The sequence below is a fragment of the Dasypus novemcinctus genome, chromosome 1 (assembly GCF_030445035.2).
Source record: "Dasypus novemcinctus isolate mDasNov1 chromosome 1, mDasNov1.1.hap2, whole genome shotgun sequence".
Lineage (NCBI taxonomy): Eukaryota > Metazoa > Chordata > Mammalia > Cingulata > Dasypodidae > Dasypus > Dasypus novemcinctus.
This window is the reverse complement of record NC_080673.1, coordinates 117,048,219-117,073,830: the sequence shown is the minus strand read 5'-3', so window position 1 is coordinate 117,073,830 and position 25,612 is coordinate 117,048,219. Positions and strand designations below refer to the sequence as shown.

The 25,612-nt window shown below is 36.4% G+C and overlaps 1 protein-coding gene across 16 annotated transcripts in view; it reads left to right on the top strand.

The window, feature by feature from the left end:
* Positions 1 to 25,612, top strand: part of PTPN13 (protein tyrosine phosphatase non-receptor type 13) — a 212,160-nt gene that overhangs the window by 101,767 nt on the left and 84,781 nt on the right. For all 16 annotated transcript variants that reach the window (XM_058295887.1, XM_058295971.1, XM_058295896.1 and 13 more), the window contains 5 exons: positions 6,176 to 6,271; positions 6,594 to 6,687; positions 13,699 to 13,921; positions 19,751 to 19,825; positions 19,938 to 20,112. In XM_058295887.1, coding sequence (XP_058151870.1) covers positions 6,176 to 6,271; positions 6,594 to 6,687; positions 13,699 to 13,921; positions 19,751 to 19,825; positions 19,938 to 20,112 — 663 coding nt within the window. The remainder of the gene's footprint in view (positions 1 to 6,175; positions 6,272 to 6,593; positions 6,688 to 13,698; positions 13,922 to 19,750; positions 19,826 to 19,937; positions 20,113 to 25,612) is intronic.

Below are 25,612 nucleotides of genomic sequence, written 5' to 3'. Positions count from 1 at the left end.
GCACTTCATCTGCAATTTTTTTTAATTTAAACCTGAATATTGTGTAGGTCTTCATAATATGAGTCCAATCTCCTAAACATTTATATTATAGCCTGCATGATCATATGCCACAATTTTACATATTTAAATTAAGTGGCCTAAATCTTAGTGAAAATCTTGACTCTCAGTTGTCAAGAACTTAAGACAAAAAGCCTATTGAAAACTCCAGCCTTTTTATTGCTGCTATATAAATGGAATCAGTAGGATATGAGTTGAAGTGAATTTTGTTCAGAGGGTCAGATTACTGTTAGAGGATAAAATGTTTGTCATGTTTTTATACCTTAATGTCTGGGAAAAGGGTATGCTTATTATTATGATAAAATAGTACTAAAATTAAAGGATATTTTCCATTTTCAGAGTATATATGATTGCAGAATATCTCTAACTAGGCTTCTTTCCAACTCTTAAGTTGTTTTGAGGTACCGGGGCCGAGGATTCAACCCAGGACCTTGTAAGTGGGAAGCCGGCACTCAACCACTGAGCCGCATCAGCTTCTCTGAGTTGGTTTTTCCTTTTTTTGTTGTTGTTGTTGTTTTTTTTCAGGAGGCAACAAGAACCAAACCCAGTACCTCCCATGTGGGAGGCAGGCACTCAACCACTTGAGCCACATCTGCTCCCCAACTCTATGTTTTAAAGCCATTATTCTTTTTTCTCCCTCACCCCCACCCCTACCCCCACCCTGCTGTTTTTGCTGTCTGTCCCATTCAGTGTGTGATCTTCTGTATCTATTTCTCTTTTTTTGTCTTCTCATCTTTCTCCTCTAGGATTCATCAGGATTTGATCCTGGGGATCTCTCATGTGCAGAGAGGTTCCCTGTCAATTGCACCACCTCAGTTCCTGGTCTCTGCAGCGTTTCACCTTGACTCTCCCCTTCATCTCTTTTTGTTGCATCATCATCTTGCTGCGTGACTCATTTGCAAGGGCACTCAGCTCACCACGTGTGCACTCACACAGGCACTGGTTCACCATGTAGGCACTCACGTGGGTTCTGGCTTGCTGCGTAGGTCCTCGCGTATGGTAGGTGGAGGCCTTATCGCTTGAGCCACATCTGCTTCATGCAGATGTGGCACTATTCTTTAGTGCCTATTCTTTTCATTCTTTCACTACTATGTGATAAAAAGATTTGGAGGCAAAATTTATACATAAATGCTTTATATACACAATTTGATGGCTTCTTTTTTGGTAATATGTGCCCAGGCTGATTTCACCTTCTCATTTTTTTCTTTTGACTCATTATTGTTTGTAACACTAAGATTATATCCTAAAACATCATTTTCCATGTCTGAAAATTTACTGCTCGTAGGAAGTCAAAAGAAGGAAATTGTGTAATAAAATGAGGAATAATCATGACCCTAAATGGACCCTACTATCCTGATTTGTACATTGTAGGCTTCATTTAAATATTTACTGGTTGAGAAAAGAAACTTTGCAAAGCAACAAATTAGATATTGAATCTAATTTTATTCCACAAAAGGCAAATAAATTCAGTTGTGCAATTGTAATGTTATAAACTTAAAATCACAGTCTTAGCATTGCAGAGAAGGTAGCCACATGTGCATTTTATAAAATGTATACTGGAATATTCTTACTAAATCCATTGATCATGGTTCAAGAATTGTGACATTCAGAAAACTTTATAATATTTTGTAAATACTTAGGAGCATCTCTTTGGTTTACAAGAATAGTCCAGCTAATCACCAGGTTTTATTAATGCTGGAAGATAAGTACATGAGAATTCTGTTTTTTGTGTCTGTCTGACAATTTTCATAATAAAAAGTTGATTTTTTTTTTTAAATAGTCTGGTTAATAGCATATTCCTGGGATCTGAATCAAGTCTGAAGTGCTAGGATTGTACTTACAAATATATTTAGAAAACATATTTGTTGTGTCTGGATCCTCCAAAAAGAAAAGTTTTTAATGATGTTAGGACACCTCATTGAAAGTAAGTTATTACCTTTCTTCTGCAGACCAAAACAGTAAGAAAGCGATCCTCTATCTGGTTAGTGTCTACTGGATATCTTTATGTAGGCTATCTCAAAAAGTCAAGAAGTGTTCCTACTCAAATTATTTTTAAGCATGAAAGATGTGCTTCTCCATATATACATACCAATGCAAGATGCTCATGGTAAAGGGTATATGATTTTATAATAATTTCTGAAAGGTGAAATTTATTACTTTAATTCAAAAATGGAAACCTATGCTTTTACAAGGTCTAACCTTTCTTGGAAACCTGGCTGAGTAGTACATTTTAGCTAAAATCTTTAATCTGAATTTAACCTTCTTATACGCATGACTGAGTAGTAAATATTGGCTGAGAACTTTAATCTGATTGTTTTCCATTACATGAAAAGAACATAGCCAACAATTTTAAAAGATATTCTCTAGAATACCAAATGCTCACCAAAAAAGATTCCTACTACCTCATTTAACATAGGTATTCCCATACCCTTACCCCAGTTTCAGGGGAAAAAAAAGAAGAGGCCTTCCAATTTCTAATAGTCCTGCCAAGTTAGTCATTCATTTCATATTTCTGGAGCCCAAGGGGTTTATTACTATAAAACAATAAAACGTTATAAGGCAGTGTCCTCCCACCCCCCACGAAGTGTGATACTGAGAAAAACATTTACAGACCAATAATTCATCAAGGGGAAGATAATTTATTGTTATATTTTCAAGAGGGTTGCATTTACTTGTCTTACAGAAAAAAACCTGAGGATTGAAAACTTTTACTAGTGTTAGAGTAAATTGAAGTAAAAGAAAAAGCAAAGGCTAGCAAGGGAAAGGAAATATACATACCAAAAACAATATAACCATTATAAAACACCATCAAAGAATGAAAATTCAGATTACAATTAGTATATAATCTTACAGTCATTTTGTAGAAATTTGAAACAGTCTATTAATTCCATAGGTCCCTGCGTTTATTGCTTCATATGGAGTATGAAATTCTTATTGCATAGATACCATCCAAATAAGTGAATGTTCTCAACATTCTCAACTCAGTTTATTGAATAAGCTTATTGTGACTTCTTACTTTTCTTTGTAAAGTATTAAAACCATATTGCCTCTGTAAATTTGGGTCCTATCTTTGACCTTGTTGGTTTTACTGGCCAATTTGTTGCAAAGCCAAATTTGCAATTTGGTTAAGTTCCCTTGGGAAAGTCCCTAAAAATTTAGCATGGGGATTCTGTAAAAATAAAACAATAAAACAAAAAGTACTCTTATGCCCCTTGAAAATAGCAATTCTTCCTGAGTAACCAATTAATTTCTGTGTAGAATACTATATTCATTAAATTTAAAGTGGTATTAAATAATAAAACTCTTATTTGAAGCCTTGCACAATTCTTTCAAATCATTTTTATATTAAACCAAAAATAATTAAAAAATAAATTGTGTTGTTATTTCACCATGAGACTTCCCTGTGATAGAAAGGAGTCATTTAGAAAGTATTACTGGTAAATTTTTTATTTTCAATTCCAAAATTCTTTGCATTAATTACTTGTATTACTTGATACTCATGCTCACTATTTGCAAAACGGTATACAGTAGCATTCTATTATGCCTGCTTCTCTAGGTAAAGTATGTCATAGGAATGATTCTTGACTTTCTTTCCATCATGTCCATGGCCAGTCATCCATTTCTTCTCCTCCCATTTATTTAAAGCTTTATCACAGCATGACTTCTATCCTTTATTTCAGCATGGCATCCTAATCCTTTCATCTTGTCATCCCGAACCTAGGTTCATGAGCCTGGTTCCCATGGTGCTATTTAACTAGTTCATTCATTCATTACTTTTTCTTTTAACTCTCTTTATTGATTCCTTCTAGCACAGGGAATAATTCATTGTGTGAACTCCCTGTCCTCAAGTATGCAAGCTAGTGAAAAAGAATCCTTCACCTACCTTGATCATCTGCTGCCGTACATAAACCATGTTATACCCCATACTAGGTATTTCCCATGGTCTACTTTCTCCCAAGAAAAAGCCACAAAACCATGCTGACTGATCTGACTCAAATTCCTGCATTCTAGCTTTATCTACACCCTAATGACTACCTATAGCTTTCATGTGGTTTTTGCTGGCTCTTAGCACATTCTTCATGGCAGCATTTCCAGAATTTCTTTACTCTTCTCAAACTCCCAGTCCCACCCATGCTTCTATTTCCCTGTTCCCAGGAAGTGATTCACTTTTTATTACCAGGAGTAATGCAGTTTTTCTTTACATGAATATCTTCGGGTTCATTCTATACGTCAGCATTTCTCTTTTCTGTTATTTCTTTTTCTTAAGAAAAAAAAACCTTCCTTCCTGCCAAACTGATCATTCCATGTGTGTTCTTTTTTTCATCTCCTCCTATTTCGTTCAGTACATTTTTCCTCCAGTTTTCCCTGTTTTCACTTGCATCTTCTATCTACCCTACTCTACAGGCTTATTATCCACCACCTAAAATCATGCTCAGACATTCTGCTATGCCAAAAAGACACCAATATCTCTCTCAAACTATTTTTTCTTCCCGTTTGCAAACCCTCAAAAACCTCTTGAAAGAGTAGTGTATGCTCATTTTCTTTAACACTTTTGCCATTTAGTCCTTCTTTAATCCTCTGATTTATGTGTGCAATGAAAACAGTGTCTTAAAAGTTGCCAGTGACCTCTGTACAATAATTATATTTATTCATTAATTCATTCACATTCATGCAAATATCTTTTTTGTGTTTACTATACACCAGGCGCATGTAGAGACTAAAGGTACATCTAAAATACCCAAAATCTTTTTTGTCAGAGAGCTGTAACTTAGGGAAAACAAGGAGAGAAATATTAGGTAGTTGAAGAGTAACAATTAGTTGATCATAAGGCAATACGAAAGTGAGACAAGCAGCGTTTATATAACTCAGTCTTTGGATGATTATGAAAACTGTGGAGAAAGTGAGGCTTCTCTTGAAGGAAAAAGAAGGTAATCAGGCAAAGAAGAGGGAAAACAGCATTCCTAGCAGAGGAGGCATCTTTCAGGAAGGAACCTAAAAGCTTAGATGCTTTTGGTTATCTGTAAACTCAGTAAGAACAGAGTATAGGGTATGTTTGGGGAAGCAGATGGTGATGCGGTTTTAGAACAGGTCTTTAACCTGAATCAAGTTTTAAAATTTATATTTAAATTTTAGTATATATTTGAGAGGTACAGTTGAATCTGTAGTACTGCTATAAAGAGTAGTCAGGCGTCAGGTTGTGAAAAGCTTTAAACATCAAGCAAAGGGGGTTTTAAATTATATTGTTAAGACTCTAGTTTTAACAATACAGTTTAACAATACTATGGATATATAGTGACATGCTCAGACTTTCATTTCTGGAAAGTTTACTCTTTGTAGTGTGAAATATATTATGAGAAAAGCAAGACAGCAGAAAGAAGAATCTAGGTGACTAATGCCAAATGCAAGGTGAATAGTGTAAAAAAATATTTAGGAACTAGAATTTAGATTTTAGTCTGTATTTGTAACTTAGGCCAAGCCTCCCTGTATAGGGTACACTCTGCGTGGCCCTGTGCAGTGCCACCACCCCCCACCCCCAATGCTTATTCATCACATTCTAGTGGAACTAAACTTCCATCTTGAATTGTTGAGTGTTTATATACTTGCCTTATCTTCTTCTGCATCTCAAATTCTTTGAGCTTAGGGCTCTGTCCTCAGATTTTTTTTATCCCTTATAGCACATAGCACAGAGAATTATAGATAGTAAATACTCAAAACCTACTTGTTAATGATAATGCTTCTATGGTATCCACTGTGTCTAATAGCTTTGCATATATGAATTCATTTAATGCTAACAGTCCTATGAGATATGCACTATTACTATACCCACTGCACAGTTGAAGAAAATGAGTCACTGGGCAGTAAATTATATTCCTAAGGTAACACACCCAGAAGTGGTAGTGCTGAGACACAAAACCAAGCTTTCTGGCTCAAGAGTTCATTCTCTTAACCAACATGCCAAATGCCTCAAAATCAGAATCACATTATTTGAATACAGCGCAATGATTTAAAGCAATATATATATAGCATATTCTAATATCACAAGAATAAATGTAATATTTTATTTTACTTTTGTGAAGAAGAAAATAAATTTGCTCTGTTTTTGTTTTAATCCTTTTAGAACCAATTCGAAGATACAAAACTTACCACAGTGATATCTTTAATAGGTCCAGTGAAAGTCCATCTATTATTTCCTCTGATTCAGATTTCAGACAAGGTAAGAGGCATATGAAATAAGCAAGACATTATTTTAAAATTACTAAAATCTGCCATTTGCCCTTTTTAGCAGTTTTATAGGAGCTTAATAGCAGTTTCATGAACTATGCAGACATTCTCATCATAGAGGATATAACTTATTGTCTTTAAAATAACATGCCTTACCTCAAAAAAATTTAATGACATTACACAGTTAACTTGACTATGTGAATATGATTTGGAAAAATTATCTTATATATCTGTTTAATGCTTATGTTTTAAATAAATTAATTTCATGTCTGTATTAATAACACCTATGCCATTCTCTTTTCATTCACACTTAGTGAGAAGAAGTGAAGCTTCAAAGAGATATGAATCCAGTAGTGGGCTTTCAGAGGTAGATGAAACCTTAAGTCAAAGCCAGTCACAAAGAGCAAGGTAAGTAATATGAAAAAGCAGTAATATAAGAATGTATTTCCAGTGGCAGGTTTTTCTTTATTAGAATCAAGGAGAATTTTTTAAAAAATTATCGTCTTTCCTTTGTTTTCTCTATTTTCCTTTTCCTTTTCCTTAGCTCCCTTCCTCTTTAAGTGCTCATAAATTCATTCAATTATGTGGAAGATATTTTAGTAGTTTGAGTTTTAGTTATTGAAATCTTTCAAAATCAGTACTGACTCTGATTATAGTTCGTATTATATTTTTTTTAATTGTCAGTGAATATTGAATAATTTATTAACCATTTGGAAGGTGTAGTTATGGCACTAAAAGTCTTTGGGGGGAGGGTGAGTATAGCTCAGTGGTTGAGCCCTCTTTCGTCCTGGGTTCAATCCCCAGTATCTCCAAAAAAAGCATGTGATGACGAAATTAAATAGGAAAAAAAAGTCTATGAGAGGACAGTAGGATAGTAAGCTTGATTTCTACAAGAATAATACCTCTTTCAAAAGGTTGGAACAGGGCCTCAACCAGCAGGCTTTCAGTGAGTATTATTTGTTGAATGTATAATGAGTAGGTCATTGCCAAGTAACCTACTGAGTGAAAAGTTAAATATTCACTACATTTTTCATGACTTAAAAGCAGTTATCCTGTTGTGTTTTTTTAGTCCTTTTTAGCTATTTAGAGTGTATTTTCATAGTAAAATCCTAAGCATTCTTAGGTAGGTAGTATTCTTGTTATAAGCTTAGGATGGTGGTATTAAAGCTATATGTTCATTTATTTTGTTTAAACTGATAGTGTCGACTCAATAATGAATGTATTGTGTGCGCACAAACAAAAGCATGCTAATCCTGTAATTTATAATCCTGTAATTGAATTTTGTAATATGATACTAGAGAACCAAAAGTTGCTTCAGAATTTACTCCCAGAGTATAGTAATCCCTTTAAATTCAGTATCTGAGTTCATTTAATCCACGTGCCACCATATACAAAAGAATCGTTTGGAAATTAACTTTCTCTTTGACTAATTTATTCTGGCAGACACTGCTTCATACCTGTAACCTATTAATAGACCCAGGCAACACTACCTGTATGATTAAATCAGACAATTTCCCAAGGATTACACGCCTAAGAATTAAATACATTGCACTAAAATTCCTTAATTGATATTTCCATTTTTATTGAATTTATTTATTTTTCTCTCATACCTTTTTAAATAGACCGTGATGTTTTTTCTTTAACTGAGGAAAGCTCTATTAAGCATTTATTTACCTAAAGCAGTACTAAAATAAACATTTTATTTTATGTTACTGTTGTTTTGTGATGACCCCATTTTGGTAATTTTGAACAAAGAGGTAATATACAAAGATGAAATGTGCTTGACATTACAGTTTTCTTAATGAAACAGGTTTTTTGAAATGAACAGCAGTAAGAAGACAATACTGAATTGCACTAAGCTCAGTGCTGAATTGAGGGAGAATTTTAAACAAATTTCATTCTTCTCTGTGTATCTAATTTGAATTAAACCTATGAGTAGTTAATATGATGCCTTCTTTTTTAAGATTTATTTATTTCTCCTCCCCTCATTATTGTTTGCTCATCTTTTTTTTTTTTTTTTTTGGAGGCACCAGGAACCAAACCTGGGGCCTTCCATGTGGTCAGCAGCCACCAACTGCTTGAGCCACATCTGCTTCCCTGATACCATTTTTAGTTTGATGGAAAGCAGGAGTAGAGATAAGGATTATTTGGATTATATCTTAACAACTAATTTCAAAATATATTCCTCTATACAAAGTTCAGTCATTTTTGTGAGCCCTATTTCAAATTTCTTGACAAGAAACTTGTAAAGTGTTGATATTATGGAAAATTTTAGTTTTGACTGTTTCCAGGTTTTGTTTAAGGAACAGTATCTCATCATGTCCAAGTTAGGGGATAAACTGCCTTTTGTTTCACATTTCATGGAGAAAAATAAAAACCTTTTGATGGTCACTGCATCTGAGTAAGAAAGAAAAATATTTTAGTGAGAAATAGGTTGTTAGGTGTATATGTGCATAATTTTTAATGTAAATGCGAAACTCTATTTCTTTTACACTAGTCCTCCTTTTTCTACTATCCACAGATGTACACATTGACTAAAATACTGCCTAAATAACTTATTCAAATGTAGATTTTTCTCAAAGTGTAGAAAGGATTCTAGTTATATCCTTAAGATGCTGGTATACAATCAGGAGGTCTTGTTTTTGTTCTTTAGGTCACATATTTGTGAGATCTATAAATAGGACTGTATTTATGCACGTTGCATGCATCTTCATAAGAATTTCCATTCCCTTTAGCTAGAATGAAATGGCAAAATAGACCCAGACAGTGCTATTGATTCGTATCATAGTGGGTGGTGGGAGATTAGCAGGAAATTATGAGTCAGTTGCAGCAGAATGAGTAATTTTTGGATTCTGAGCTTTCAAAAGTATCTTTCAGTAATCAAAAAGGATATTCAAGTCTGTTTTCCAAAGAGCGTTTTTAAGTCTTTTTATGTATTAACTTTTGAAGTACAGTTTATACATAGTACATTCCCACTGTTTCTGTGCCTGTCTGCTTGATGAGATAACTGTTTTTTTCTGACTCAAAACAACCTATTTGTTCATCCAGACTCTCATGGGATGGGGAAGTTATTTGTTTGGGTTTTGTTATTTTTGTCTTTCAAGCTATCCATCCTTAAAGGAACTTCTACCAGATACTGTGCTGGGTGAGATAAAATGATAATTTTTTTAAAAAGTCATTTTTACCACCTGTTAGTAATTCTAGTATAAAATAATTTGAGCAAAAAGGCTAATATATTTGATATAAATTATAGGGTTGATATTAAATGTATGGATACAAATTTTAATTATTATCCTTGGCCTGCATTAGGTGTGGGTACACTATAAAATTATATTCAATCATTCACACAACAGATATTTATTGAACACCTACCACATACTAGGTATGTGCTTTTAAGCACTGGAAATGGAAGCATGAATAAGACACCTCAAGGAACTCTGTAGAGTTGAGAGATAACCAATAAACCAGAAAAAAATAAGTAACGCAATGTCAGGTAATAATAGTGTTTTGAAGACTAATAAAACAGGCTAAGGAGAGAAGTTGTATTGGATTGTTTTAGTTTGCCAAAGGGCTGCCAATGCAATGTACCAGAAATCCGTTGGCTTTTAAAATGGGAATTTATTTGGAGTGAAAGCTTACAGTTCCAAGGCCATGAAATGTCCAAATTGAGGTATCAGCAGAGATAGTTTCTCACCAAAGTCAGCTACTGTTGATCCTGGTGTATTGCCACATGGTGAAACATGATGGTTGCTGATCTCTGCCAAGGTTTCAGCCTTCCCCTCTGGGCTCACCATCTCCTCTTGAGCTGCTTTATGGACCCAGCCTCTTGGGACTTTGTGCTTAAGCAATCCTTTAGTCCTCTCTTTCCTGGCATAGACTTGTGTCTTAAGGCTTCTGTCCTTGTAGCTCAGCTGTGGGCAAAACTGCAATCTTTTCTCTTATATGGCAGTTCCCTTTTTCCTCTGTCTGTGAGTCCTTTTATATCAGACCCAGTAAGCGGATGGGAACTCAGCCAAAATCAAAAGCCCTAGAATGATCTTATCAAGTAATCTAATCAAAGCCCCCTCAACTGAATTCAATGCAATCAAAGGGTATCACACCCAGAGGAATAGATTTGTTTACAGACATAATCTTTCTCTTTTGGAAATTCACAAAATAATCTCAAACTGCCACTTGGGCTGTGATGTCTGAGTTCTATTTTATATAAGTAGGTTGATTAGAGAAGGCCTCAAGGTGAAATATCCAAAGAGAAAATTGATTGTAGTAGAGAGAGTAGGTCTCAGGAGGAAGAGTGTTCCACACAAAATGAACAGCAAGTGCAGAGGCTCTGAGGATGGAAGATGTGTTTATCTAAGAAAGGGAAGTATGGCTGGAGCAGTATAATTGAAGGACAGGGTAGATGGGAACCAGGTAAACTAGTACCCAAATCAAGGTCCTAGAAAGTAACCAGAAGCACCTGCCAATGAAAGGGAACAGAGGTAGCCAGTACTCCTATCCTGTCAGGCCACAGAAGCTAAGGTGAGAGCTTTGGATGTTCTCCATCCTCATGGGAGCAGTGAAAGCATGGTAACCCATTGTCTAATTTTAATTGGATTGATCTAGCAATTCTGTGAGAAATAGAATGTACTGATGAAAGATCAGTTAGGAGGCAATTACAGTAATCCATTTGAGGTGGATGTAGCACAGACCAAGTTGTTAGTAATAGAGAAGGGTCAGATACAAATATCTTCAAGGTCGTGACCTCAGGGTTGTGGTCAGTTGGATGTAGGATTTACAAGAAAGATGAATCAAGGATGGCTTCAGTTGTGTGCTAAGAAACTGGTGAATGGTAGATACATCTGTTGAGAGAAAGTTAGAAGTGGGGCAATAGTACCAAGAAACTAGAAGGTAAGCTAAAGATGTCTCTTAACATCCAAGTAGAATACTCATTTAGACAGGTAAATAGAATTAGAATCATGGGAAAGGCAGAAGTTGCATTATACATTTTGAAGTTGTTTTTTGTTTGTTTTTGTTGTTGTTTTTTGGGGAGTACCAAGGCTGGGGATTGAACCTGGGACCTCATATATGGGAAGCCAGCACTCAACCCCTGAGCCACATAAGCTCCCCTGAATTGGATTTTTTGTTTGTTTGCTTGTTGTTTGTTTTGTTTTATTTTGTTTTGTTTTTAGGAGGCCCCGGGAACCAAGCCCAGGACCTCCCATGTAGGAAGCAGTTGCTCAACTGCTCGAGCCACATCCGTTCCCCACATTTTTAAGTTAAAGGAACACAAAAGGTATTGAAAGCTATGTAACTAGATGAGATCATGTAGGTATGGAGTTATATGAAGACTTGAAAAATTTGGAAGCCCAAGCACTGTGGCAGTCTAACTCTAAGAGATTAGAAGTCTAGGATTCTGCAAAAGAGACTGAAAGGGGGAACCAAAGAAGTAGAAGGAAAATAAAGAGAGCATAGTAGGAAAGCAGATGTGGCTCAAAGCAATTGGGCCCCTCTCTGCCATATAGGAGGTCCAGGGTTCGATGCGCAGGGCCTCCTGGTGAAGACAAGCTGGCCTGTGTGGTGAACTGGCCCACATGGAGTGTGGAGGGCTGGCCTGCGCAGAGTACTGCCCTGCGTAGGAGTGCTGGCCCATGCAGGAGTGCTGGCCCACGTTGAGAGCTGGCGCAGCAAGATGACACAACAAAAGGAGACACAGAGGAGAGACGATAAGAGACGCAGCAGACTAGGGAGCTCAGGTGGCACAAGAGAATGATCCCCTCTCTCCCACTCTGGAAGGTCCCAGGATCGGTTCCTGGAGCAGCCTAATGAGGATACAAGCAGACGCAGAAGAGCACAGCAAATGGACACAGAGAGCAGACAATGGGGGGGGGGGGGGGGGGAGAAATAAATAAGTCTTAAAAAAAAAAAGAGAGGGAGAGCATGGTATCCCAGAAGCCAAATATCTCAAGAAAGGGAAGGTTTGAACAACTATGCCATATGATGCTTACTGGTCAAGATAAATGAAAATTCAAAATTTTCTTTTGGCTTTGACAACTGGAGATTGGTCACTTTTGTGAGCAGCTTTCGTGGAATAATGAGGGCTAAAACTTGATTGGTATGAGTCTGAGAGGTTGGGGAATGAGATGAAGTGGAGATAAATTTTAGGCAACAATTTTGAAGAGATTTACTCTAAAAGATATTAGAAAAATGAGGTGGAGTCTAGAAAGGGATGAAGACCCAAAGGAGAATATTCTCTTTCTAGGTAGGAAATATTATTGCATGTTTACTTGCTAATGAGAGTAACTTGGTGCACTAGATTATTGATGCAGGAGAGAGGATAATTGCAGGAACAGAGTCTTCAAGTAAAGAAGAGTAGAATCCCACACACAAGTGGAGGTTTTGGCCTTATGTAGGAGTATAGGTGATTCATCCATAGTAAAGGAGAAAAGGCAGTACATATGGCTATAAGCTTGGAAAGAGTGGTGGGGGAGCAATAAGGAGGGTATTTCCTGATTGCTTATTATTTCACCAAGAAAACTGAAGCAAACTCATCAATTGAGGTAGGAAAAGGGCGGCACAATTGAGACTGAAAAGAGAGGGAAAAGAAAATGTAAAATAGTTCTCTCAGGAAATGAATTGCCAGGCATGCTGAAGGGCCACTGCCATCAGTCATTGTGGTTCTGTAGTTTCATCAGAGTTGAGGTTGTGTGCAAAGAAGTGATTTTAATGATGGACCTTGGAATCAAAGCATGTAAGGGCAAGAGAGGTAGGTAATAGCCAGAGAGTGTAGTAGAATCAATAGATTAAACATCTTGATAGGATCAATAAGTTATTTCAGCGAAAGTATTAGATGAAGTGAACTGGAGAAAGATTATAGAGAGGGAGTGTTTGGGGATAGAAATAGGAAATATTGGAGGTGGTCAGTTACTGGTACATAACCAGTAGAACCTTGGGAGTAAATTGCTGGCTGAGGTGGGAAAGAGGACAGATGATGGAAGAATCCTCAATTTATATATCATCACCAAGAATGATGGCAAGAATAGTGGTAAAGAAAAAGATTGAAAAGCAGCTAAGGGGTTGTAACCAAAATGATGATAAATATCTAGAACAACGTGGATTAGCAGGCAGTGTGATTTCATGGCATATACTTTAGGGGTGCTGGGGGTTATTGAAGCAGGGTTCCAACTGAGAGAACTGCAGAGAAAGTATTCAGAGGACAGCTGAAATGTTCAGTAAAGAGGTGGAGGATATAGGGCTACTCACTAAAAATATGCCAGCATATGCTATCAGTACCTTCAAAGCTGGATTGAAACATTACTGTGTGACAGAGGGGTTCCTCTGAAATGATTAAAATAAGATTTGTTTAAATTCTTGATACCTAAATGAGATTTTTTTTCCTGATTAGCTTAAATTACTCTTAGTTTTCTCCTGTTTTCTATATAGCAGGCAATATGAAGCACCCCTTGATGGCAACTTAATTAATCAAGAAATCATGCTAAAACGGCAGGAAGAAGAAATGATGCAGCTGCAAGCCAGAATGGCCCTCAGGCAGTCTCGGTTGAGCCTGTATCCAGGAGACACAATCAGAGCTTCCATGCTTGACATCACACGGGATCCCCTAAGAGAAATGGCACTAGAAACAACAATGTCCCAAAGAAAACTAAGAGTAAGTTGATTCTTAGGTTATTGCATCTAAATTTAGCCTTGCAGGTAATGAAACAAGGCACTTTATTAAATCATTATAGGTATTCTAAAGTTGCCTGTAGATGAAATTAAAATTTCATGTTAGTTTTCTATTGGGGTTAGATACATTGGTTGATATTAAATAAATGTCTCTCTGTTTTCATTATTTCTTTTTGAAAGTAACATTATGTATATTTGAAAATATCTAAACTAATATTAATTATTTTTAAAATATATTCATGAACCTCGAAGTCAGCTGGCTTTATTCAATATTTTGGGGGATTTTTTTTTTTTTTTTTTTTTTCTGTGTCTTTTTGCTGCGTCTTGTTTCTTTGTCCGCTTCTGTTGTCGTCAGCGGCACGGGAAGTGTGGGCAGTGCCATTCCTCGGCAGGCTGCTCCCTCCTTCGTGCTGGGCGGCTCTCCTTACGGGTGCACTCCTTGCGCGTGGGGCTCCCCTACGCGGGGGACACCCCTGTGTAGCACGGCACTCCTTGCGCGCATCAGCACTGCGCATGGGCCAGCTCCACACTGGTCAAGGAGGCCCGGGGCTTGAACCCGCGGACCTCCCATGTGGTAGACGGACGCCCTAACCACTGGGCCAAAGTCCGTTTCCCGAGGGGGGGGGATTATTTTTTAACGTCAAGAAATTTTTACTCCACAAACCAAGATAAGGAATTGGGAGCTTCAGGTTTCTTTTAGAAACTCAAGAATGTTACAAGTACATTCTGTCTTTCTGCTCTGCCATTCTCAGAATTTTGGCAATAATTTGCTCTGTAATCAAAAGATGACTACATTAACTGTCAGGATCATACAGTCACATTACAACATCTTGTGGGGTTTTTTGTTGTTGTTGTTTTCTTTTTTAAAGATTTCTTTTTTATTTCTCTCCCCTTCCCTGCCCTCCTCCCCAGTTGTCTGCTCTCTCTGTCCATTCGCTGTGCCATCTTCCGTGCCTGCTTGTATTCTTGTCAGCGGAATCTGTGTCTCATTTTGTTGCATCATCTTGCTGCGCCAGCTCTCCCCATGTGTGCGGCGCTATTCCTGGGCAGGCTGCACATTTTGCGCACAGGGCAGCTCTCCTTACAGGGCATACTCCTTGCACATGGGGCGCCCCTGCATGGCAGGGCACTCCTTGCGCACATCAGCACTACTCGTGGGTCAGCTCTTCACGTGGGTAAGGAGGCCCTGGGTTTGAACCTACCTCCCATGTAGTAGGCAGATGCCAAATCCACTTCCCATTGTGGGGGTTATTTTTGCTTTTGTTATTTTATTTTTATTTTTGTGGGGGATTTTTTAATGTGTATATTCTCCTAGGGAGGTTTTAAAATTTATTTTCAACATAGTACCTTAAGTATATTTTTATGTATGTAAGATCAAAATGTACATAAAATGTATTGTTTCATAACTTCTTGTGGAAATATCTTCAACATTTTACAATAATTAATGTCTGTAAAATACTCCCATTATGTGAATTCACTGTGTACCATAATTTCTTTAATAAGTTTCTAATTATTGGACATTTTAAATGTTTCTAATATATTGTTGCTGCTGTTTTTACTATTCTAAGCAGTGTTCTAATGAACATCCCTATAGCTAAATCTTTGTAGACAGATTTCTTGAAGTAAAATAACCAAGTTAAAGGCAAACATGTTTTAAGACATTTGCTGTGTATTGCCAAATTGCCCTTTACAAAGTTTGTACCACGGAAGTGACTGTAGCCCAGTGGTTGAGCACCTGCTTCCCACAGATGAGGTGCTGGATTCAATTCCTGATACTGCCTAAAAAACAAAAAACAGAAAAAAATTTGTAACAACTTAGTCTTCCTATGATCATGCTTGTTTCCCCATATTCTTACCAACTCTGGATATTATCATAATTTATTTTTTTTTAAGATTTATTTATTTATTTAAATCCCCCCCCCCCGGTTGTCTGTTCTCTGTGTCTATTTACTGCGTCTTGTTTCTTTGTCCGCTTCTGTTGTCGTCAGTGGCACAGGAAGTGTGGGCGGCGCCATTCCTGGGCAGGCTGCACTCTTTCGCACTGGGCGGCTCTCCTTACAGGATGCACTCCTTGCGCGTGGGGCTCCCCTACGCAGGGGACACCCCTGCGTGGCACGGCACTCCTTGCACGCATCAGCACTGTGCATGGGCCAGCTCCACACGGGTCGAGGAGGCCCGGGGTTTGAACCACGGACCTCTCATGTGGTAGACGGATGCCCTAACCACTGGGCCAAGTCTATTTCCCCCTATCATTATTTTTATCATTACTAATTTGATAGGGGAGGTAGCATCTCACTTGTAATATTGTTTTAAAAATACTTCAAAAACAAAATAAATAATAGTAAAAATGATAGAATCTAGAGAGATTTTTTTTTTCTATACTAAGAGTATGTTACCCTATTCTATTTTGTTTTCTGTTGTTTGTTTCCAAGAATTATCTTAAAAGTATATTTGTAAATGTCCTGAGATAAGGTGTTAGAATTCAAATTTCCTTCATATATATAGTATTATAATGTGAAGAAAACAGTGTTGGGTGGTGAAAATTGCACTAACTCAAATTAAAAGACTAGAACTCTACGCCTGTCTGTTATATGGCTTTACGTACATTATTAAAACTCTTTGTACATCATTGTGTTAATTTTTAAAATATTTTTTTATTAGAGAAGTTGTGAGCTTACAAGACAATCATGCCTAATGCGCAGAATTCCGATGTATTACCCCTCCACAAATGCCTTACGTTGTTATGGAACATTTCTTACAGATTATGAAAGAACGTGATCAGACTAATAACACTGACTGTGGTCCATAGCTTACATTTGTTATGTTTTTCCCATACACCCTGTTACTTTACACCATGTATTAGTATTGTGTATTTGTTGTAATTCATGAGAAAACACTCTCATATTCATACTATTAGCCACAGTCCATCTTCCACCATACAGTTCTCTGTTATTCAGTCCATGCCTGTACAAACTATCCAAAGTGTACACTCAGTAGCTCTCACTTTCATCACAGAGTTGTGCGGTAATTGCCTCAGTAAAATTTTGAATGTTTTCCTTAGTCCAAAAGGAAAAATCCTGTACCCTCCTCTTATTGACCATTAACATTGATATAGTACCTTCTTCAGCATTGATACAAGAATATTACAGTATTGCTTTAACTATAGTCCCTAAGTTACTTTAATTGTATTTTTCCCATGCATCACTATTCTTACCACCTTGTAATAGTGGTATACATTTGTACTAGTTCACAGAAGAACATTCATGCATTTATACTAATAACCTCAATCCACATCCAGTTCCAGGTTCACTAAGTTATTCAGTCCCTAGATTATTCTCTAGCTTTCTTTCATTTGATATTTATATCCCTAAGCTTCTCCTAATTTTTAACATGTGAAATTATGATATAATTTATGACACTGCCCAAATAGAACCTATATTAAGCTGAAAGGAAGAAACTCAATAAGCTTCATCAGTTTATCATTATAACCACTACCTTTGACAAAATGAAATAGACAGGATGACACACCAAATAATGTGGGCTTCTGTGAGCAGTATAAAAAGTATGCAAACACCTTTACCCTAACCCATAATTTGAGAGAACTAATCTAGAATTTTGGCTCATTAGAGATCCATAAATAATAGATTGTACTTTTTACAGAATGTCACTATTAGTGTCACTTCACTGAAAACCTGTATTTCCTTACATAGACAACTGGTTTCTGGCCATTTCAAAAACAAGCATTTCTTCCTCAGAAACATTACTATAATAATGACTAGAGAATTTGAAATATTGAGCATTAAAGGACTACATTGTGTTTTTCCTAAAAGGTGCAGGAAGATTCTATTTTTGAGTCTGAAAAAGAGTACTAGTATTTGGAGGAACAGTTTCACAGCTGAATACACTTAATCTTAAATTAATTAGATTAATCTTAAATGAATACACTAAATCATAAATTAATTTTTTTTCTATTTTCCATTTTAGCTTGATCATATCAGATTGGCCTAGTAGATCTTTATTAGACTCCATGTTTCCCATAGCAAGCCATTTTCATTTTCCCTACTCTATTTCTTTTCTTGCTTAAAATGTGTCTTATTGGTTCATTGCATATTAACAAATGCTTACTATAAAACTTTTACTTAAATGTTACCTGTTACATGTTCCACACTCAATTAAGTGGATAGAATTCCCATTCCAAGCAACCAAATGAACTGTTTAGCTGAATGCAAGAAGAATCCAACAAAATCAAAGCCCCAGTAACTCCATCTGTTCAAACATACACACATGTATACACATACACACCTGCTTTTGACTTCAAGATTAGTCTTGCTTTCATTCTACCTTTTGCTCATTTGAACATAATCTTTTAGTCTATTCTCAGTCCTGTTTTCAATTAGAGGCTAACTCCTTTTATTTCCTAAACTTGTTCTCCCTTCTTGGCCAAAACCCCTGTATCTGATTTGTAATTATACAACAGATGAAGGGAAAGAGTAGATTGAGAAATAGTAAATGCAGAGTGCAGACCCCACTTTTCCCATCTCCTGAGTCCCTATAGTGTTTTCTTGTTGGGGGAAGAAGTGAGGGTCAGCGAGCAGATGTGCCTCAAACAGTTGAGCATCTGCCTCCCGTAAGGGAGGTCCTGGGTTCAGTTCCCAGTGCCTGCTAAAGAAAACAAAACAATGAACAGACATCAGGCAAAACAATGAACAGACAATGAGCAAAAGCAACCGGCAGACAAGACGCTAAAACGAGCAAACAGATGAGGGCGCCATCTTGTGGGGGGACAGAAGAAAGGGTTCAAATACTGTGCGATATCTATAGTATACCCGGTTGTCACTCTTTAGAACAAAAAGGTATATTACCACAAGGTTCTTAAAACATAATTTTACATGGATATATGTGTTTGGTGTTTTTTTTTTTGGTTTTTTTTAAAGATTTATTTTTTTCAAACCCCTTCCCCCGTTCTTTTACCCTGTTATCTGCTCTCTGTCTGTTCGCTGTGTGTTCTTCTGTGTCTGCTTGTATTATGATTAGGCAGCTCCAGGAACAAATCCTGGGACCTTCCAGAGTGGGAGAGAGGCAATTACTCTCTTGCACCACCTCAACTCCTGTTCTGCTACATCTTCTTTTCTCTTCTCTGTAGCTCTTGTGCCATCTTGCTGCACCAGCTCTCCACATCGGCCGGCACTCCTGTGCTGGGCAGCATTGCCATGCTGGGCAGCACTCCTGTGTGGGGTGGCATTCCCGCATGGGCTAGCACTCTGCGTGGGACAGCTTGCCCTCACCAGGAGGCCCTGGGCATCGAATTCTGGACCTCTTATATGGTTGATGGGCGCCCAATTGGTTGAGCCACATCTGTTTCCCAAATTATGTGTTTTGTAGTAGATATTGTTATTTATTTATGACCAGTTTTAGGTCAGATTGTATATCACTCTTTTAATAAATGAAATTCCCTTTAGTCACTTCACACATTAGCAGTATTAAACCAAATATTATATGAGCTTAATAACCCTATGTTTGGATATTCTATCTGGAAGCTAAACAGTATAAAGCAAGATAGAAGATTTGACATCACTGGTAGACAACGAAGCTGAGGCAAAACTTCCATTGAGACTTAGTGTAAGGCACATTCCATTCCTGTTCTTGGTAAACTCCACTGCATTTCTTTATTGGAAGTTTCTACATTTGTTTCAGATCACTTCGTTTTGACTTGTGGCTTTATATGAAGCTTATTATTAAAACCTATTTTCCTCTTGAGGAAAATCCTAGAATAAATGGTAAAAACTATTGATTCTGCTTATGTGATTTACAGAATTTCTTTGGTCCTGAGTTTGTGAAAATGACGATTGAGCCATTTATATCTTTGGATTTGCCACGGTCTATCCTTGTGAGTAATAAAACCAGTTTGTATCACTTTTAGAAAATAAGTAATGATTTTTTAAAGACATGTTTAAATGCTTGTACTGTTTATCTTAATAAATGCTGCTCATTTATTTTAGACCAAGAAGGGGAAGAATGAAGATAACAGAAGAAAAGTGAACATAATACTTCTCAGTGGGCAGAGATTGGAACTGAACTGTGATACCAAAACTATATGCAAAGATGTGTTTGATATGATTGTGGCTCATATTGGCTTAGTGGAGCATCATTTGTTTGCTTTAGCTACCCTCAGAGGTAACAAGGCATTTTAAATTCAGTGTATTATACAGAAGCTGCAACAGGCTTACTTCTTATAACCATTATATGTCTCACCTAGTTTGAGGAAATATTAACTAAATGAACAAGTCAGCACTGAGAAGTAGAGATGAGGTATGAACTGCCTTCCATCTCCCAACCTGGTACATTGCTTTAATTGCTATATTTAATAGCAATTTTGGGGACATTCTGTACCTGACTTGGAATATTTTTCTCCAGATTTGGCTGTATAAAAATAAATTTTAACTATATTTCACAAAACAATGTATATGCTACTTGCCTATTATGTACTCTAGAAATCAATATCCTGCTAATATGATTGTAAATTTGCTGCAGAGCCTCATTCCTCAATTTCCATATCAACTTCTTAGCCTACTATCCTAGAACCACACCATGTTGTTGTTTTTTAATGTTGTCAGTGGATGACTGAATGTCATTTCACATATTTTTAAGCAAATCAATTTTATTGATACATATAAAAGCATACAGTTCATCCAAAGGGTACAGCCAGTGGTATTTGGTATTATCACATAGGTATGCAGTCATCTCTTTAATTATTATTTTAGAGCATCGTATCAATAATAATAATAGTAATAAAAAAAACAAATGAGAAAATTCTTCACCTCTCAATCACTCTTTGCTTCCCCTGCCATACATAGCTGCTGTTTCTGGATAGTCTTACACATTTATTTGTTTTTAAAGCAGTTTTATTGAGATATATTCACATATCATATGATGTATCCAAAGTGTATAATCAATAGCTTTTAGTATCATCACAGTGTTCTCTGTTCATCATCAGAAAACGTTTTAACAAATTGATTTCATAAGAAAAATTCCAAACCCCTTTGCATTCACCCCTCAATGCCTCTATCCTTCCCCAGCCCTATATAACCACTAATCTAATTTCATCTTTATAAGTTGATTTATTTTTACATTTTATAAAAATGGAATCATACAATATATAATACTTTGTGTTTGGTTTCTTAGCATGATGTTTTTTTCTCTGATATTAACATCTTGTAGTATTAAAGTATATTAGTTCAGTTTCAAAGAAAAATGGTCTTATAAATGCAGTTTTACCCATATTCATATTTCACATGTGATTTTACTATGCCATACAGTCCCATGTTACATTTTTTAGCTTTCCTTTTAGTAATATACATGACCTTAGACTTTCCCTTTAAACCACTGTCATTCCCACATAATAATGCTGCTAGTTACAAACATGTTGGGCTTTCACCTTCCCTATTCATTTCCAAAGATAAACACACATCCTTTTTACCAATTCTGCAGAAGTAAACACTCAGCTTTCCATTCTCTAACCTCATTCTTTTTTCTTGTTACTATATTCAAGTCATTAATTTCATAAGTTTACACAATACATTTAGTTCATAGTAGCATAATCATGCAGTGTTTGTCTTTTTCTGTCTGGGTTATTTCACTTAATATAATGTCCTCCAGGTTCATTCATGTTTTGTCATATGCTTTATGACTTTATTTCTTCTTACTGCTATGTAATATTCCATTGCGTCTATACACCACAGTTAGATATCTATTCATTGTTTGATGGACCCCTGGGTTGTTTCCTTCTTTTGGCAGTCATGAATAATGCCGCTGTGATCACTGGCGTGTGAATGTCTGTTCGTGTCACTGATCTCAGTCCTTCTGGGTGTGTAACCAGTAGTTGGTTTGATGGGTTAGGTAGCAAATCTATATTCAACTTCTTTAGGAACTGCCAAACCATCCTCCACAGTGGCTAAACCATTCTATATGCCCACCAACCATGAATAAGTGTTTCTGTCTCTCCACAGCCTCTCCAACACATGAGTTTTTTATCCTTTAAATAGTGGCCATTCTAATAAGTATAAAATGATATCTCATTTCACACTTTGATTTACAGTTCTCTTTCATTAGTAATGTTGAACAATTTTTCAAGTATTTTTTTTTTTTGTCATTTGTATTTCTTCTTTGGAAAAATGTTTTTTCAAGTCTTTTACACATTTTTTAATTGAGTCATTTGTCTTTTTATTGTTCAGTTGTAGCATCTCTTTATTTATCATGGATATTAATTCCTTATCAGATATGTGGGTTCCAAATATTTTGTTCCGTGAGTCTGCTGCCTTTTTACCCTTTTGAAAAAGTTCTTTCAGGCACAAAAGTGTTTAATTTTGAAGAGGTCCCATTTATCAGTTTTTTCTTTTTTTTCTCATTTTTTGGGTGTGAGGTCTAAGAAACATTCACCTACCACAAGGTCTTAAAGATGTTTCCCTACATTTTCTTCTAGAAGTTTTATGGTCCTGGCTTTCATACTTAGGTCTTTGATTCATTTTGAGTTGATTCTTGTATAGGGAGTGAGATAAGGGTCTACTTTCCTTCTTTGAGTTATGTATATGCAGTTCTCCCAGCACCATTTGTTGAAGAGACTATTTCGCCCATTAACATGGTCTTGGTAGGTTTGCCAAAAACCAGTTGGCTTATTTCTGGATTTCTCAATTCTATTCCACTGATCAGTGTGTCTGTCTTTAGGCCAATACCATGCTGTTTTGACCACTGTAGGTGTGTAATATGTGTCAAGGTCAGACAGTGAAATTCCTTGCACGTTGTTCTTCCTTTTTAGAATGCTTTTGGCTATTCAGGTATACTTTCAATTGACTCTTCTATTTCTATAAAGTAGGCTGTTGGAATTTTAATTGGTTTTGCATTGAATCTAAAATAGTTTGGGTTGGATCGACATCTGCACAATATTTAGTCTTCCAGTCCATGAACATGAATGTCTTTCTATTTCTTTAGGTCTTCACTAATTTATTCTAGCATTGTTTTTTGGTTTTCTGCAGATAGGTCCTATACTTCTTTGGTTAAATTGATTCCTGGGTATTTGAGTCTTTTTGTTGCTTTTGTTAATTCATTTTTTCTCCTGATTTGCTCCTCAGATAGTACTATCTATGTTAGTGTACAGAAACATTACTGATTTTTGCATGTTACTTTTGTATCCTGCCACTTTCCTAAACTTGTTTATTAGCTCAATTAGCTTTCTCATAGACATTTCAGAATGTTCTAAATATTGGGTCATGTCATCCACGAATAGTGAGAGTTTTACTTCCTGTTTTCCTATTTGGGTGCCTTTTTTTCTTTTCTTATATAATTGCTCTAGCTAGAACTTCTAGTACACTGTTGAATATCAGTGGTGACTATGGGCATCCTTGTCTTGTTCGTGATCTTAAAGGGAAACGTTTCAACCTTTCCACATTGAATACAATGTTGGCTGTGGGTTTTCATGTATGTCTTTTTGTCATGTTGAGGGATTTTCCTCTCAGAACTGCCTCTGCTATATCCCATAAATTTTGATAAGTTGTGTCTCATTTTCATTTGTCTCAATTTATTTACAGTTTTTTCTTTGACCCACAGGTTATTTAGGAGTGTGTTGTTCAGCCTCCACTCATCTGTGATTTTACCTCTTTCCCACCTATTACTGATTTCTAGTTTCATCCCATTATGACCTGAGAAGGTGCTTTGTATAATTTCAGTCTTTTTATATTTATTGAGACCTACTTTGTAACCTAACATGTGATCTATCCTGCAGAAAAATCCATTAGCACTTGAGAAGAATTTATAACTGGCTAAGTTTGGGTATAACGTTTTGTATATCTATTAGGTCTTGCTCGTTTATCAGATTGTTTAAGTGTTCTGCCTTGATATTCTATCTGGTTGTTCTAGCTAATGATGTGAGTGATATTTTGGAAACTCCAACTATTATTGTAGAAATGTCTATTTCTCCCTTCAGTTTTGCCACAGTTTGTCCCTTGTATATTGGGGCACCCTGGTTTGGTCCATAATATTTATGACTGTTATTTTGTCCTGGTGGATTGTCCCGTTTATTATTATATAATGGCCTTCTGTATCTCTTGTAACTGTTTGCATTTAAAGTCTGTTTTGTCCAGTGTTAGTATAACTACCCCTGTTCTTTTTTGGTTACTGTGTGTGTAGAGTATCTTTTTCCAACCTCTCACTTTTGGCTAGTATGTATCCCTGGATCTAAAGTGAGTCTCTTGTAGGCAGCATATGGATGGCTCATGTTTTTTAATCCATTCTGTTAGCCTATATCCTTTGAATTGGGGAGTTTAATCCATTCACTTTCAGTATTATAGCTGTAAATGCATTATTCATTTCCACTATTTTGTTCTTCGGTTTTCATATGTCCTGTCCTATTTTTGTCTGTCTTTTTAATCTTTTGGTTATCCTTTCTGCTCTTCTTGGCTTCTATGCTTTCTTCCAATTCTCTCTCTCCTGTCTTTTTCTTTCAGGCTCTAAGGTTTCCTGCAAAGGTGGATTATTTTTCACAGACTCTCTTAGTTTCTCTTTGTGTGTGAATATTTTAAACTGCCCTTCATATTTCATGGACAGTTTCGGTGCTTCAAGAATTCTTGGCTGGCAGTTTTTCTCTTTCAGTATCCTAATTGGATCATGCCAGTCTCTTCTTGCCTCCATGGTTTCTGATGAGAAATCTGCATGATTTTTTGCTTCTTCCTTACTGCTCTCAGAATTTCTGTATCTTTGATGTTTGATATTCTGACTATTAGGTGCCTTGGAGTGGGCACATAATAGAATCACATTGATTCTAATTGACGTATCCTGCACTTCTTGGACATGTAAGTTCATTTCTTTCTTGAGAATTGGGAAATTTTCAGCCATTATTTCCTTAAATGCTCTTTCTGCCCCTTTTCCCTTCTTTTCTTCTGGAACTACCATGACTTGTATGTTATTGCACTTGTGTCATCATTCAACTCTCTAAGCCCCTGCTTAATTTTTCCATTCTATTCTCTCTCTTTTCTTTTTTCTCTTCAATAACAGCTGTTCTGTCTTCTGTATCACTTATTCTTTCATCTATCATTTTGAGTCTGCTGTTATATGGCTCCAGTGTGTTTTTGATCTGATGTATCGTGTCTTTCTTTCCCATGAGTTCTGTTACCTTTCTATTCAGAATTTCAAATTCTTCCTTGTGCCTACTCAGTGTCTTCCTGATACCCTTTATCTCTTTATATTTTCTTTTAATTCATTAATTTAATTTTGGGAATTTGTGTACATCTCATGTCTCTTCTGGGGCTTTAATATATTCCTTTTCTTGGGCCATTTCTTCCATTTTCTTAGTATGGCTTATAATTTTATGCTGATGTCTAGGCATATGATTACAATGGTGAATTACTCAGATACAGAATTTCTTTTTCATAGGGATTTAGTGGCATAAGTCTGTGTGTTACTGCTCTTCTTTGATTCTTGGTTCAACTTGTTCTGGATCTTTAGGATTCGTCTTGTTACTTGCTCCAGTCTGGGCCCTGGACCCAGTATTGGGTTGCACACATGCTTCTGATGGCCTTGGGGAGGGAAGCCGTTAAGGCTGTAAAAAGCCTCTATTACTTGTATACTTTTAATTCCCTTGCTTGCATTTCCTGGGTGCACCATCCCTAGATGTTGCTCTTTGGCA